At 37.8% G+C, this 15660-nt stretch overlaps 1 protein-coding gene across 2 annotated transcripts; it reads left to right on the top strand.

Moving 5' to 3' along the window:
* Nucleotides 1-13573: 13573 nt before the first annotated feature.
* LOC131066354 (uncharacterized) lies at nucleotides 13574-15430 on the top strand. Of its 2 annotated transcripts, none has more exons than XM_058001096.2 (3): nucleotides 13574-13825; nucleotides 14355-14440; nucleotides 14982-15430. In XM_058001096.2, the coding sequence occupies exons 1-3, from the start codon at nucleotides 13732-13734 to the stop codon at nucleotides 15165-15167; spliced, it is 366 nt and encodes a 121-aa protein (XP_057857079.2). In that variant the 5' UTR covers nucleotides 13574-13731; the 3' UTR covers nucleotides 15168-15430. The 2 variants fall into 2 exon arrangements, with proteins under 2 accessions (XP_057857079.2, XP_057857078.2); XM_058001095.2 differs by having other exon boundaries at nucleotides 13580-13825; nucleotides 14343-14440.
* Nucleotides 15431-15660: the final 230 nt, after the last annotated feature.

Genomic DNA, 15660 nt, shown 5'->3' with positions numbered 1-15660 from the left:
ATCAAAGTCGTAAGATCCTTAGTCCACTGGGGGCTTGGTGTATCTTGCCTCCTTGATGTGATGAAAGTTTTTCAATGTTGTTTCCTTGTACTTTATCGGAAGTATGAGCGTACGCTTATACTCCCGCTAAAGTGGGGGCTAAATGTAGCATCCTAAAATTGCGACACTTGCAATTTCGACTGCATTTGGGTCTTCACGATGGCGGTGCAACATTGAACCTAAATGGAGACCCCGAAACCTGCTTGTGACACCAAAAACTGCATCTTTTTGCACCTTGGCCTGATCCCTCCTTGCACCCTGCTGTCCCGGGAGGTGGGACCATGGCGCCCAGCGCCCTGGTCCCTGGCCCTATTTTGGGCCCGGTCTCTTGTTGGGCATCGGGTCTTTAAGTTTGCAAATTGGAAAATATTGTTTCTAGGTCGGCCTAAGGTCGGGAAAATCAGTCTCTCAACCCTAATTGACAAGTATATAAACTACTTTTCCTCTCCTAGAAAGGGAGGAACACATATGTGAGCAAGACGCGGAAGCAACATTCAAACATTCAAACATTCAAGCATTCAAGCATTCCTTCAAGCAATTGAGCATTCTAAGTCTCCATTCAAGGCTAGGTGTTGCATTCAAGACAAGGATTCAACCATTGAAGAGGAGATCACATACAACATACAACATACAACATACTACATACATTACACCTTCACATGTAAGAATACAAACATTCTTACAACAAGGTATCAGTACTTGTTTACATTACAAACACTTACATTTACAGCATTCTCATTTCTTGGTTAATTCCAAAACCGGGGTTTGACCTAAAGGCAAACCCCTAATCCCTAACCCCCCAATCGTCCTCTCTTTTCTGTGTGTAGGTTGCAGGTACGCGACTGTAATTGAAGATCTGGAATCCTTGTGCAGAGACGAATAGATCCACCTTCGTTTCGCGGATTTTTCGGAGGATCGTGTGCACTCTGGGCGCCATCGTCCCATCAAATTTTGCTCAAATTTGCAGAACAACATCGTCTCGACATTTTACTGCTAATTCCAGGTCCATAGCTTCATCCCATATCCCTATCTCCATTTATAAGTGAATCTTTCCCACTTTACATGCATTCCTAGTTCAATCATTCCATCTACATTCTTTACAAAAGAGGGTATCCTTGATGTCTTAACCCTTGAAACTCATTTAGAATCCAATCCCGCATTGTGTGGGATTGGATCTTGTGGGTTTCAACCCCTCTTTTGAATGTAAAGTCTCTCCTAAGTGAAAACCATCAACCCTAGTGACCTCCCTTCTCTCTCCTTGGAGTTGGGGAGGGGAGAACAACTAGGGTTCAATTTTTCCACTTTACAGGATGCAACAACATATTCTGCTTCAACTGTAGATTGAGAAACACATGTTTGTTTCTTGCTCATCCATGCCACTAATCTTCCACCAAGAAGAAAGGCTCCACTGGTTGTGCTTTTCCAATGATCCACATTACCTTCCCAATCTACATGAGTAAAGACATCAAATTAAAATCTCCTTTATAGGGATACCATAAATAATAGTCTACTGTGCCTTTGAGATACTAGAAAATTCTCTTAACTGCCACCAAATGTGTCTCCTTAGGCTCTTCCTAAAATCTGGCAACTAATCCAACAACATGAGCAATGTCCAACCTACTATGAACAACATAATACAATTTACCAATCATAGATCTGCACTCTTTTTCACAAACAACAAGATAATTATGTTGTTTGGACAACTTGCAGCCTGTTACCATCGGTGTTCCTACCGGTTTGCAGTCTTCCATTCCGAATGTCTTCAACACCTCTTTGACATACTTGCTCTGCCAAATAAAGATACCACCATCTAGTTGCTGGACCTGTAACCCAATAAAGAACTTTATTTCATCGATTAGAGACATTTCAAATTCCTTTTTCATTATATCTGCAAAATCCATACACATATCATCATTTCCTCCAAAAAATATGTCATCTACAAACACTTCTGCTATTAGTATCTTATCTCCATCAGTCTTCAAATAAATGTTGTTGCCTTCACTGGTATGTTGGAATCCAATTTTGATCAGATGTGCATGTAATCTCTCATACCATGCTCTCAGTGCCTGCTTTAGACCATATAGTGTTTTATGCAATTTACATACCATGTCTTTATCATCAGATAGAGAAAATCCATCCATCTGTTCAATGTAGACTTCTTCTAGAATCCCATTCAGAAAGGCTGATTTGACATTGTTGGATTTTGCCAAGATCAAGAAGTCATTGAAATGTACATGAAAGAGACATAATATGGGATAAGAATAAACTGTATTCTCATCAATAGAAAATGATCAACAACTGTTGTTCAATAGTTACATACAATGTAGATGAGCCTGCTTATATAGGCAAGGCTAGGGATATGTATGAGCACACAAACATGACATGTGGCTCAATAAGAAACAAGGGTAGGTAGGAAATAGGTGTGGGTAGGTAGGAGAAATAATATAATATTCCACATGAGGTGGATCACCCACCGAAGGTGGAATTATCACTCCACAATAAGTGGATATGATAGTGTAATAACAAGATCAACACCATAAGAGGTGGAATTCCTCCTACACACACTATCCCAATGTGGCACAAACACCCAAGTGTCTCATATCCAAACTACTATGAAATGCATTATCCTAAGTAAACTTAAGTAAGTGTAATAATATCCATGATGAATAATTATTTACACCAACACCCCCCCTTAAGTGCAACTTAGGGGAATGCACTTAAGTCTACAATGCAACTAAGCAATGCAAGATGGGTCCCGGCTACGAGGCCATGTTAGGTACCCATGCACAAATGCAAATGCATGCAAACCAATGCAATGAAATCTCTCACAAAGTGGGGAAAGAGAGAAAAACCCAATGGGAAAAAACCCTCCCCCAAAAGAGAGATGAAAGCTATACAAGAAAACTCTCAAAGAAGTATGTGAGGAACAAAACCCCATGTGAGGAAATAGTCCCCCCCATATGAGAGAAGAAGAGAAGTCAAACTGTGATCATCCCTCAATGAAGAATCTACACCAAAGATAGAAGCTCGATGTATGAAGAAACTGCTCCACGAACGTCGAACAACATTCCTCCCCTTAGGAAGAAACAAAACCAAAGGTGTATCCATGAAGTCTCCCCAATCATGAAGGGAAGATGTATGAAGAAAACTCATGATGAAAGGAATCTCTGAAAACTGCTCAAGTGTCCCCATGTCGATGCTAAAAGATGCCCCTTCCAAAGATGGTAAACTGTGCCATACTGCTGAAAAAGGAACTCCAACATCTAGTGGAGATGGATGTAGAACAATGTCCAAAGACTCATGTGTCTCCTCAAAGAATAAAGAGACCTCCTCCAACTGCTGTACATAAGTATCCACAATCATGTCAACCTCGAAAGAATGATCATGTAGAGAATGAACAAGAGGGTCAGAGTGTGCCCTCGCAACAATCGAAGAAGGATCATCTTCATCAAAGAGAAGATGAATGTCATCAATGATGTCTCCCAAATCTGCAATGTAGGATTCCACAAACAAACCTGCAATATCTGTCATGTAATCATCCCATGAATCTGAAGCTGGAAGACAATGTATATCCTGCTGCACTGAATCACATGTAGGCAAAACTGTCGCACTATCTGAATCATCAGGTACAATAGGTGATGTGATATCAATATGAGAAGATGAAATAGAAGACTCAAGAATGGGGTCACATGTGAGAATCCCCAAATTCAAGTGTCCAAAGTTCTCCTCAAAATCTGAATCATCATAATAAGTGTGATCATCATGTGTAGAATCATCAAATGTGAAATCATCATCATCAACAAAATCTGAAAAGGAGTATAACCGAGATGCATGATCAACCACCCCAGTTGCAATGATAGCTCTAGTCTCCATGTCTCTAATAAAAACTGAGTCAGGTGTGAACTCCACAACTCTCTTAGTTGCGCCATGTGTGATTTGATAGATAGAAAGGAGATTGTTTGTCAAGTGGGGTACACACAACACATCATTGAAGGAGTTATCCCCAATGTCAATAGATCCTTTCCCAATCACATCCATGTATGTATGATTGCCCATCAAAATCTGAGGCATGGTGCAAGGCTCAAATGTAGAGAACATAGACCGTGAAGATGCCATATGATGAGAAGCCCCTGAATCTAGAAGCCATCTCTCTGAAGTATGATTTGTTGTAGCACATAGAGCTTGTCCTTTTCTTGTTCCAAAAAAGTGAGTCTTTCTACTTGTAGAAGCCATGAATGCTTGCCCTTTTCCTTTTGAATGTGAGGAAGTGGAAGTTGATGAATCATCCTTCTTGTAGATTTTAGGCAAATCAATGTTATGCTTTTTGATGATATGTGTGAGCTCATCAATCTTCTTAGTATGACAACGATGTTCCTCATGACCAATCTTTTTACAATAAGCACAAGTAGGTCTCTCTCTCTTTGGTGAATTATCTTTCTTGGAAGAAGATGAATCTCCTTGTTGTGGAGAAGATGATGCTTTTTCCTTAGGCTTTGATTGCCATTTCTTCTTGTTTGAGTTGTCCTTTCCTTGATTTCCTTTGTTTCCTTGATTTGCCACCAATGCTTGAGACTTAGAAGAAGTCTTAAGAATGCCCATGCTTATCAACTTAGTTTGTTCCATCATCAACATTTCATTGAAAGCATCAAATGTAGGCATTTTGTAGCTTGAACCCATTGTCATCCTATGAGTTTGGAAACTAGAAACAAATGCTGCATATTCTTGTGGAAGCTTCCCTATCAAGTTGAATATCAATTGAGTATCCTTTTTATCAATGCCACAATCTTTGAGTTGTGCCCTCAACTCATTTGCCTTAGTGACATAATCTTGTATAGTATCAAAGTTCTTGGGATCTAACATGGTGAGATCACTATCAATTTGATATCCCCTAATCTCATCAACTTGACCATACAAGTCTTGAAACTTTTGCCAAGCATCCTTGATTAGAGTACATTTCTCAATATGAAAAATGAGATCCTTTGATACATACTTTCTTAAGGTACCAATTGCCATGATATTTTTAGTGAGCCAATCTAAGTGACCAACTGGATCAGCCTTAGGATCAGCTGGAGCAACAATAGTTCCATCAATGTAATGAGTGAGTCCTTTTTCCATAAGTTTACTCCATGCATCAATTTTCCAAGTAGCATAATTATGTGGAGTTAAGAGAGGAAACTTTGAAGAACCCATAGCAGCAAAAAAGAAGGACACAAGAGCACAAAAGCACAAGAGACACCCCCCAAATTCAATCAATCAAAGTACCCCCCCAAAAGTGATGATTTTGGCACTTTATACTTAGTGCGATAACAATGAGCCACTTGCAAAACAAGGCAAAGTGGGCTTATGATGCAAATTTTACAACTTCTCAATTGAGATACAAGAGACTTCAATCAATAGTGCAATGAATCTAACTGAGATTCAAGCAAATATACAAGTACCAAGAGAGCCAAAAATGGCCAAGATCTGAAAGTACAATTTCTACTTACAATGACATCAATCTGATAGCATCATGTGAAAGTAGACAAAAAAATACGCACTTTCAAAAAAAACGGCACCTAAAAAGGAGGTCGGATGACCCCAAACGAAGCCTCTGAAGTTGCAAAAACTAGGATTACTCAGGGACAGTCACCAAAAACTGCATTTTCTGAAAAATCCGTGCATCAAAATCAAAAAATTATTTCACCAATGCGGAGAGCACGAAATTCTAGCCCATTTCAAAAAAAATTGCACCCAAAAAGGAGCAAAAATGAGCAAGTTATGGCCATTTGAAGTTGAACTGCAAAATCAAAAATGCAAATGAGAGGGGGTCAAAAAATTTCCAAACCCTGCTGATGTGGCGCTGACGTCAGCAAAACACTGTGTTAAATTTGACGGCCGTATGACCGTCGCCAAAACTTCGCTGCCTGCTGACTGAGCGTCCGTACTGTACGGACAGACTGCGTGGAGAGCTGACTGTACAGTCCGTACTGTACGGAATATGATGTGGCATGCGATGTGACTGCTGATGTGGCCGTACGATGATCTGCGTGTCGTACGGATGTGTTTATCCACGGGCCAGTGGCCGCCTGCCACGTGGCGGGCGTGGTCCACCTGTCTTCGCTTACGTGGCGCAGGAGAGGAGGCGTTGTGCGGGGCGGTCACCGACGGGGAGGAGAGAACCGGCGCTGCAGCGGAGCTACGGACAGACGACAGGCGGAGAACCTGCGGGCGGACACCGGCGCTGGAGGACGTGGCGGGGGCCGCTTGCGGTGTCGTGCGGGCGGAGCCGGAAGCCGCGGTCTTCGGTGGAGGTGCGGGATCCGCTGCGGGAGGCGGCGGAAGGTACAGCGGGCGGAGGGCACCGAGGTGCAGCGCTGGCGGAGCAGTCACTCGGGTGCCGGAAGCTGCTAGACCGGAGCGGCGCGGGAGCTGGAGGCGGCGCACGAGCATGAACGGCGATGGACTCGGCGGGAGGAACGAGGCGCCGGCACGAGCTGACAGATGGCGCACGGGGTACTCTGCGGCGCTGACAGGTACTTTCTGCAGCAGAGTACCTGCAAGTCACGGGAGCACGGGGGGGGTCTGCGGACCCCCCAAAAACCAAAAATTTTTTTTGATTTTTTTTTTTTTTTTTCGAATTTTTCAATTTTTTTGATTTTTTTTTTTGATTTTTTGAAACAATTTTCAGAATAAAAAAAATTTTTTTTTTGAAAAAAAATAGGAATATTCGAAAAATCCGTACGAATAGCAAAATTGGGGAAAAAATTTTTCCTCACCAAAATAGGCCAACTTTATAACCAAAATTCATGGAAACGGCCTTCCGGATGCAATGGAGAGGTCGGATCTGGTCTAGGACGCCTCCAAATGATGATGCTCCTTAGATCTGCCTCTTGACGTCACAATAATGCTTCTTCAAGACGAATCAATGAAGCTCCAATAGCTCTGATACCATGTTGGATTTTGCCAAGATCAAGAAGTCATTGAAATGTACATGAAAGAGACATAATATGGGATAAGAATAAACTGTATTCTCATCAATAGAAAATGATCAACAACTGTTGTTCAATAGTTACATACAATGTAGATGAGCCTGCTTATATAGGCAAGGCTAGGGATATGTATGAGCACACAAACATGACATGTGGCTCAATAAGAAACAAGGGTAGGTAGGAAATAGGTGTGGGTAGGTAGGAGAAATAATATAATATTCCACATGAGGTGGATCACCCACCGAAGGTGGAATTATCACTCCACAATAAGTGGATATGATAGTGTAATAACAAGATCAACACCATAAGAGGTGGAATTCCTCCTACACACACTATCCCAATGTGGCACAAACACCCAAGTGTCTTATATCCAAACTACTATGAAATGCATTATCCTAAGTAAACTTAAGTAAGTGTAATAATATCCATGATGAATAATTATTTACACCAACAGACATCCATTTGATAGACTTTGAATCCTTTATATGCAACAAATGCTAGCAGAATTCTCACTCCTTCTAATCTAGCAAGCGATGCAAAGGTCTCTCCATAATCCTCACCTTCTTCTTGTGCATACCCTTTACAGACTAAGCTCGCTTTTTTTCTTACAATTTTTCCTTCTTCATCCAACTTATTCCTTAAGACCCATTTTGTTCCAATTACATTCTTATCCTCCTGTCTAGAAACAAGTGACCATGTCTAATTTTTCTCAATTTGGTCTAATTCTTCATTCATTGCATTAACCCAATCATCATCTTTTAGTGCTTCCTTTACTATTTTGGGTTCTATTGTAGATATCAAACATGATTTTTCTCTTATTTTCCTCCTTGTGTGCACACCAACATTCTTATCACCAATTATCTGCTCTTGTGAATGGTTTAATCTGACATACCTAGGCAATACTGGTACTAGTTATGTATCTTCTACTTCTTGTTCTTCATTTTGTTCATCGCTGTCATCACTTACCGGTTGAGCACCTAATTCTCCATTTGTCGATTCTTCATTGTTCTGTGCTTCCGGTTCAATAATCACAAGTTTCTCATCATCTTTTTCAGGCTCAGATCTACTGGTACCTTTTGATTGTTTAGAGAGATCATCTACCTTCACATTAAAACTTTAAATAATCTTCTTAGTTTTCTTATTGTAACATTTATATGCCTTACTCTTGGTAGAGTAACCAAGAAAGATCCCCTTATCAGATTTTGCATCAAAATTCTCAGTGTGAATATCTTTCTTAATAAAACATTGACTCCCAAATTTTTTGAAATAACTTACACAAGGATTTTTTCCATACCATAGCTCATAGGGTGTTTTGTTGTTACCTCTTTTTACTAGTACCCGGTTTAAGGTGTATACAAGAGTGCTGATTGCTTCTCTCCAAAACATTTTAGGTACATTACCCTATAATAGCATGGTTCTAGCAGCTTCAACTATTTTTCTGTTCATCTTTTCTGCTATGCCATTCTGTTGTGGTTTCCTCAGAGCTGACATCTGTCTCTTGATACCCTATTCATCACAATACTTAACAAATTCATCAGATGTGAATTCTCCTCCCCGATCCGATCTTAAACACTTCAAGTTCTTACCAGTTTCATTCTCAACCAGAGCTTTAAATGATTTAAATTTACTAAATGCTTCTGATTTCTCCTTAAAAAATGTCACCCACATCATTTTAGAATAGTCATCGGTGAAAATCATGAAATGCCTATCACCGTAATAACTCTTTGTTCTCATAGGGCCACAAAGATCAGTATGTACCAAATCTAAAATATTCTCAGAAGTACAATTCTTGCTCTTGAAAGAAATAGAGGTCACCTTACCAATTTGACAATCTTTGCATATCACACTATCCGGTTTAACAAGTTGGGTCAATCCTCTTACAACACTTGACTTGCTTATCTTAACCAGATTATCAAAATTAACATGACAACATATTTTATGCCACAACCAACTCTCTTCCATTCTTGCAACGAGACAATTATTAACATTACTAGTCAAATGGAATAAGTTACCTCTAGTTTTCTTCCCGGTAGCAATTAGTTCACCATTACCTCCAAGAATTCTGTAGACTCCACTTTTAAACTCAAGCAAATAACCTTTCTCATTGAGCTAACCAACACTTAAGAGATTATGCTTTAGACCATCAACCCAAAACACATCATCAACATTACTCTTACCATTTAGATAAATTGAACCTTTACCTTTCACCATGCAGGGAGAGTTATTTCCAAATATAACAACACCACCATCAAATTCATCAAGGGTTATGAACTTACTTTTGTCTTCGGTCATGTGGTGTGAGCAGCCACTGTCTATAATCCATTCATCACTATTCTCCATATGAGATATCAATGCCTTTTCATATGTTAATTCCTCCTTCACGGCTACAAACACGATGTCCTCATTGTCATCTTCATCTTCAGACTTCTCATCGGTCAAACCTTCATCTACTACAACATAACATTGCTTTTTGCCTTTCCCTATATATTTTCTAAATCTCTCTTTCTTGTTAGCATTAGGACAATTAGCAACAATATGACCAATTTTACTACAAGAGAAACACTTCAAAGGTGGCTTTCCTTTATACTTACCAATGCCTCTTACAAATATTTTTGCTAACAGTGCCTCAAGTTCCATCACCTGATCTTCATTGTCTTCATTTCCCTAGTAACTTCCATGACTTGAACCACACTCATGATTTTGACATATATATTTTCCTTTTCTAGCAGATGAACTAGTAACAAAAGCTTTAAAGGCAGATTCAATAGGTTTTATCACACTATTGTCAAAACTATTTAACTCAAAAGATGTAAGCTTACCAATCAATGAATCAATAGTTACCTTATCCTTTGAAATATATCTAAGTTTTTGGATTGTAGATACTCTTATAGCATACTAAGGTTAAAGAGTTCTAAGCATTTTACTTACTATTGCGTCATCATCCAATTTACCTCTAGCACTCTTTATGCCACCAACAACTTCTTTGATTCTCTGACCATACTGTGCAATATTTTCTCCTTCAAGCACTCTCATGTCATCAAACTTTCCTCTCAAGCTTTCCTCTTTGGCTCTTTGTACATGCTCATCTCCTCCATAGATTATATCCAACTTTTCCCAAACCTCACCTACAGTTTCCAATCCTTGAACATCAATATATTCCGAATCAGATAAAGTAATAACAATATCTTCTAAGGCTTGCATGTTCTCTTGTTGCTTTTTGAGTTCATCCGGTGTCAAGGGAGTAGTAGTAGGAGCAACATATTTTGATTCAACTTGCTTCCAATAACGTACACCAAGACCTTTGATGTAGATCTTCATTCTATCTTTCCAGATCTTGTAGTTATCCTTGTTGAACTTAGGACCCTCTTTCTTCATCATCTTGACTTCCTCAAAATCTTTCCCTCAAGTAGTTAGGCTTTCAACACACAATGGACCAAAGCTCTGATACCAATTGTTAAGCCTATGAGGATCCGGTTAATACTGAGAGGGGGGGGGCGAGTCAGTATTAATACCAATTTCAAACTTTAAATCCAAATCAAACTTACAACAAATCTAACTTCATTTACCACATATGAAAATTCATTAAACAGTACCGATAACCACTGATAAATCTCTGATAAACTTCTATAACCGGTGTATTCAGAAATAATGAATAAACTAAAGATAATCAATAACATCACATGAAAATCATTCCACACATGAACACCATATTTTTAACGTGGAAACCCAAATAAGGAAAACCCACAGTGGGAGTTAGTACCCACAAAGATTTGTACACTTTTGAAGTACACTCTGTTAGGAGCTTACAATACGCCCTGTTAGGAGTTACCCGATTAAGGGATTTGGATGTGCAGACCGGTTAGGAGCTTAATGACCTGTTAGGATCAACCTCGTGAGAGGATTTACCACTCTTTTTGAGAGCTACCCTATTAGGGTATTTACAAGATTGAGGCCTGTCAGGACTTACTCGGTTAAGGGATTTAATCTGTTGTAATTGTTAGAGAATAACAGTGAAAAAGTGATCTGTTACTTGCACTTCTCAACTTGCTAAATCAGATCCAGTTATACTTCACTATCTGCAACTCTCAGACAAATCTCACTCTTCTCAGGTATGACTTCACACTCTTCTCTAAGATCACTGACACGATAAACATCAACTAAGCCAACATAAATAATTCTTTCCACTAGGTTGACCACTAAACCCTAAATTACATCATAGATCATCACAACTCTTTACAACTCATTTCAGATCATCATACAGATCATTACAATCAATTACAAATCAATATCAGCCGTTGAATGAACATAAGTCATCATGGCAAGTCGATCTGGTACAAAGTCAAACCCTTAGCTCATTCTGCTAAGCACTTTGCACATTCCCAAGAAATTCGCTCTCCAAACACGCCAAAACATGTTTCAAAAATTTCACTCAGTTTGTGCCGCATTATCATCAGCACGTGAACTTGATGTCAAACACCGCCATACCAAAAATCATTACCAGTTTGATGATTTCTTTATTGGTTCTAAAACCCTTTTTAAACCCTGGCAAAACTTCATTAGAAATTAGAAACATGCCTTCCAATAGTATTCACAAGATGTGGTTCTAGTCATATACTCATTACCATGACAAAAACTCACATTCCAAACCACAAATCACAAATCATCACCAATCATCTGCTTCAAGTAAAACATCTATGCATATACCGGTTAAAGTCCTATTTCACAGTCTTCTGTATATTGCCGATAAACCCTGTCTCCAATAGACTGAATCACTTAAATGACAAACCAAACTTTGGGAAACATCAGTTAACATCATTTAACATCAATTGCCAATAATGACAACACAAATAACTGATCAAGTCATCTAATCACAAAATATCAATCTCTTCATCACAAATAGTCTTCTATCCTCTACCAGTTCAGTCATCAGTCTTTAACTGCATCACCTCATCTGCATCAGTTATGCCAATCATGCCAACATATATAAGGATATGATTTTTTTTGATATTGAAATAAGGGTTACCCCCTAGCTCTAATAGAGCCTAAAGTGCAGAGGAGAACAATTCATTTTCTCTTATTCGTTGGCCACTGATCAAAGTCTTGAGCATTAAAGATAACAACTTTATAGAGATCATCGCTTACACTGAGTTGGGAACACCAACAAAAGGATAACCCCCTTGAAATGGTGTGACAAACATTAATATATTCTAATTCAAGTCACATTTTTGTATTTATTTTAATTGAGATTCGTTAATACATATTATGTTCTGTAGGGTCTTATTTATAATTTTGAGTTCCTTCATAATTGATGACACTAAATGATCTAGGAAAATATTTATAATTATTAGGCTTATGTATACACTTTGAGACAATTTGAGACTTTTAACATACAAATTGACTACTAACAATTATATTCAAATGACCAACAAAGTTTTTATCAATATAATCTCGAACAGTGTGGTTGTGAGAGTGTTAGTACCGATAGTTTGAAGAAGTGTGTTTGTATCCATGTTGTGATGGTTGAGTGTATGTAGGTGCGTGGCTTGGAGGTAAGTTTGGTTGCAAAAGATATGTCTCAATGGTCAAACCCATTATGATAACTTTGCTTTGGAGGAAGTGAATACAATTTCAAAACATTCTTGTAGCAAATGGGGAACTCTTCTTCTCCATCATCTTAATTTAAAAAAAAGATTTTATTCAAGATAATAATTTAAATATATCTAAAATAAATTCAAATTTAAATAAAATAATAAACTACATACATCAAATTAAATATTAAAATAATATACATTTACGATATTTATACAAAATCATGTAAAAAAAAAAACATGAAAATACAAGATATCACTTTTATACCTTATAATTACAATTATTCCACCAATTAATACCATAATCTACTACCTTTTATGAGCAACCTTTACTCTATGAAATCTAAGGCTGTTGGGTCTTTGCAAGATACGTCCATGTGTGTTTGTTTCCTCAGATCCTATAGTGCAGATTCACAGATTAAATGCACTACAAATGGTTTGCCATTTAGTAAATACTAATTATTAGATCACACGTGTGCACTCACAATGTAAGCTACAAAAGTTTGTGTTGTCATTCAACAAGGCATTCTTCCCTCTAATCATGGCTTATGTTTTAGTTTAGAGATCGTTTTTGAAACAAAACATGATTGATATGCACCTAAACTACACTACTGATATGCACCTAAATTACACTACAAAGTGATGAGAGTCCTGGTTGAACTCAAGCCATTATGCTTATGTTTTAGTGGTCGTTGTTCAAAAGTTATTTGTCTAAAACACCCATCTCCATTAAGGATTTTTCCAAAACCATGCACATTCAACTTTTGAACAGTGTCAGAGAAACTTGTCAAAGTGAAATACTACTCAAAGTTTGTACTTTTGTGAAGACGGTACCGACTAGAGATAATGATTCAATGGCTCAAGATAGTCATAGTTTGTGTGCTAGGATGTATAGTCAAGCTCAACATCAAATTTCAACTACCAAATCATTGATATTTCTACCAATCTCCAATCTCCAATACTTTGGACTGTAATTATGCCCTCACAATCCTATTCCTAAAGCTATACTATTGCTCAGAATACATGATTTTGTCTTAATTGTGAGGCTATATCTGAAAAGAGTGCTCCAATCTCCTTTAAATACCCCAGCCATACCCAATTATATCCTCAGTCTTTGGTTTTCCATTGGGGAGGAAATGGGTGCTCAAGTTTCATCATGTGGGTTTCTGGTCTGCCTGCTCTGTTTGCTTACCACCTTACTTCTGCATGGAGGTTCATCAGCACAATTTGGTAATAGCAATAAAGCTCTCTGCTTTTTCTCTTCATTACCAACTTTAGTAGATATATATATGTGTGTTTTTTCCTCAGTTTTGAAGATACAGTATTCAACTATGGTTGATTCATTTAGTGCTAACAGATTTCTGTAATCCATGTAATTATCTATTCTATGTTTCTGAATTTGATCGTTTATGAAATTTTTTTGAACATCAATGTTTTGGGTAACACTACATGATCCAGCATCGGGTCACAACTCCTTGAGCTCTCTCTCATCCTGATGATGAATCACATAGTGTGACCCACAATATTGACGCTCAGAAAATTTCATACATTATCAAATCCAGAAACATAAAATAAATATGATTCATTCATTTTAACATGAAAAGATTATGAATATGTTACTATCTGGTAACTTAGATTTGTTTTACAATCTTCTAAGTTTGAATCGTTGAGGAATATGCAACTATGAAGGCAGTATAATTGTATTTGATGTAATTATTGATATTTACATGCTTGCTGACAATTACAGTGGGTATAACAGGTGGATCTTTGCCAGAGGATGGAGCAGTGAGCATGTCAGATGGAGCAGTGAGCGTGTCAGAGGTTGAAAATGGAAGATTTTCAGAGGTGGTCATTGGAAACACTGCACACAATAGCACTTGGCTGTTTATCAATTTTTTTTCACTGGGATGCTGTTGCTTTTCTTTATTGGTTTGAGAATTATCATAATGGTATGTATTGCCAGCTTATCCAAAAGCTGGCCAACACTGTATATATTAATAAAGTACTCCCAGAGATGGTGCTTGCGCATAAAACCTAAACATTTATATGCATAAAGGGAAGTATTTATTTATTAAGGAAGCTCTAAGTTAGATGCTATATTAGTTTTAGGCATTTAGTTAGATCAAAATCAGCAAAATACAAAGCAAGTTGGATTTAGTAGACTGTTGGAATGTTGGAATGAGTTGGATCTAGAATTTTGAAAGATTGTTTCTGGAATCTTGTGTATGTTTTTGTATCGATCTGGTATTCAGTATCTATTGTCAGAAAAATGAGAGTCCGTATAAAAACATACACAACTGATTTTAGAAACAATCTCGTAAAAATCTAGGATGCTACTATTGTTGTGAGAATTTTCTTTTGATTGTATTTTTTTGATATATGACAGATGAAAGGGAAGAATGTTAACATAAAAGATGAGATCAAGATAAATGACGAAGATGGAGAAAGGATGCATGAAATGATAGATATGGATAGAGGGAGAGAGCTGATTTTCAACATAGATTATCATGGACCAACTACTCATCCCCCTGCTACTCCAGAGAAGAGGCCCCCTGGAACTGGACCTCATTAGACACAAGGACTTATATAAAGTATACTTATTCTTAGCTTGCAGAATGTTTAAGCAAAAGCTTATAGTTATTGCCAGCCAAAGTCTTATGACTGATATAAGACTATATCTGCACATATTTTAAGTCTGAATTATGTAACTATAAACATGGAACATAGTGATTATAAAAGTTTGTAGTTTCATGGGCATATAGCTATGTAATCAAGTCATGGTGTTGATTACCATGTTTAATATGTACTTGTTATTATTTCTTGTTTTGTTTTCAACGATGCTTATCCCATCACCTTTGCCTTTTCTCCTGATGTGTGGAGTGTGGAATTTCAGAGCAGACATTTTGTCTGCTTAAAGATGCAAAACTACAACAACACAGAAAACTATGTGAATACAAAAACAAATATATCAAATCAGGAAAAGCCATAGAAAGAATCTAAACGTTGGAAAAAACTAGGTTTTCCTATTAGTTTGGACTACTTGAAGTCCTTTCCAGTGTCATCTG

The sequence above is a fragment of the Cryptomeria japonica genome, chromosome 3, assembly GCF_030272615.1.
Source record: "Cryptomeria japonica chromosome 3, Sugi_1.0, whole genome shotgun sequence".
Lineage (NCBI taxonomy): Eukaryota > Viridiplantae > Streptophyta > Pinopsida > Cupressales > Cupressaceae > Cryptomeria > Cryptomeria japonica.
This window is presented reverse-complemented; position numbering and strand designations above follow the sequence as displayed.

Bases quoted from the DNA above. Each gene is read 5' to 3' on its own strand.
- LOC131066354 (XM_058001095.2), top strand. From the start codon at position 13,732: ATGGGTGCTCAAGTTTCATCATGTGGGTTTCTGGTCTGCCTGCTCTGT. The intron at 13,826-14,342 runs GTAATAGCAATA...TGACAATTACAG, and splicing joins AGGTTCATCAGCACAATTTG to TGGGTATAACAGGTGGATCT. The intron at 14,441-14,981 runs GTGGTCATTGGA...GATATATGACAG, and splicing joins AAAATGGAAGATTTTCAGAG to ATGAAAGGGAAGAATGTTAA.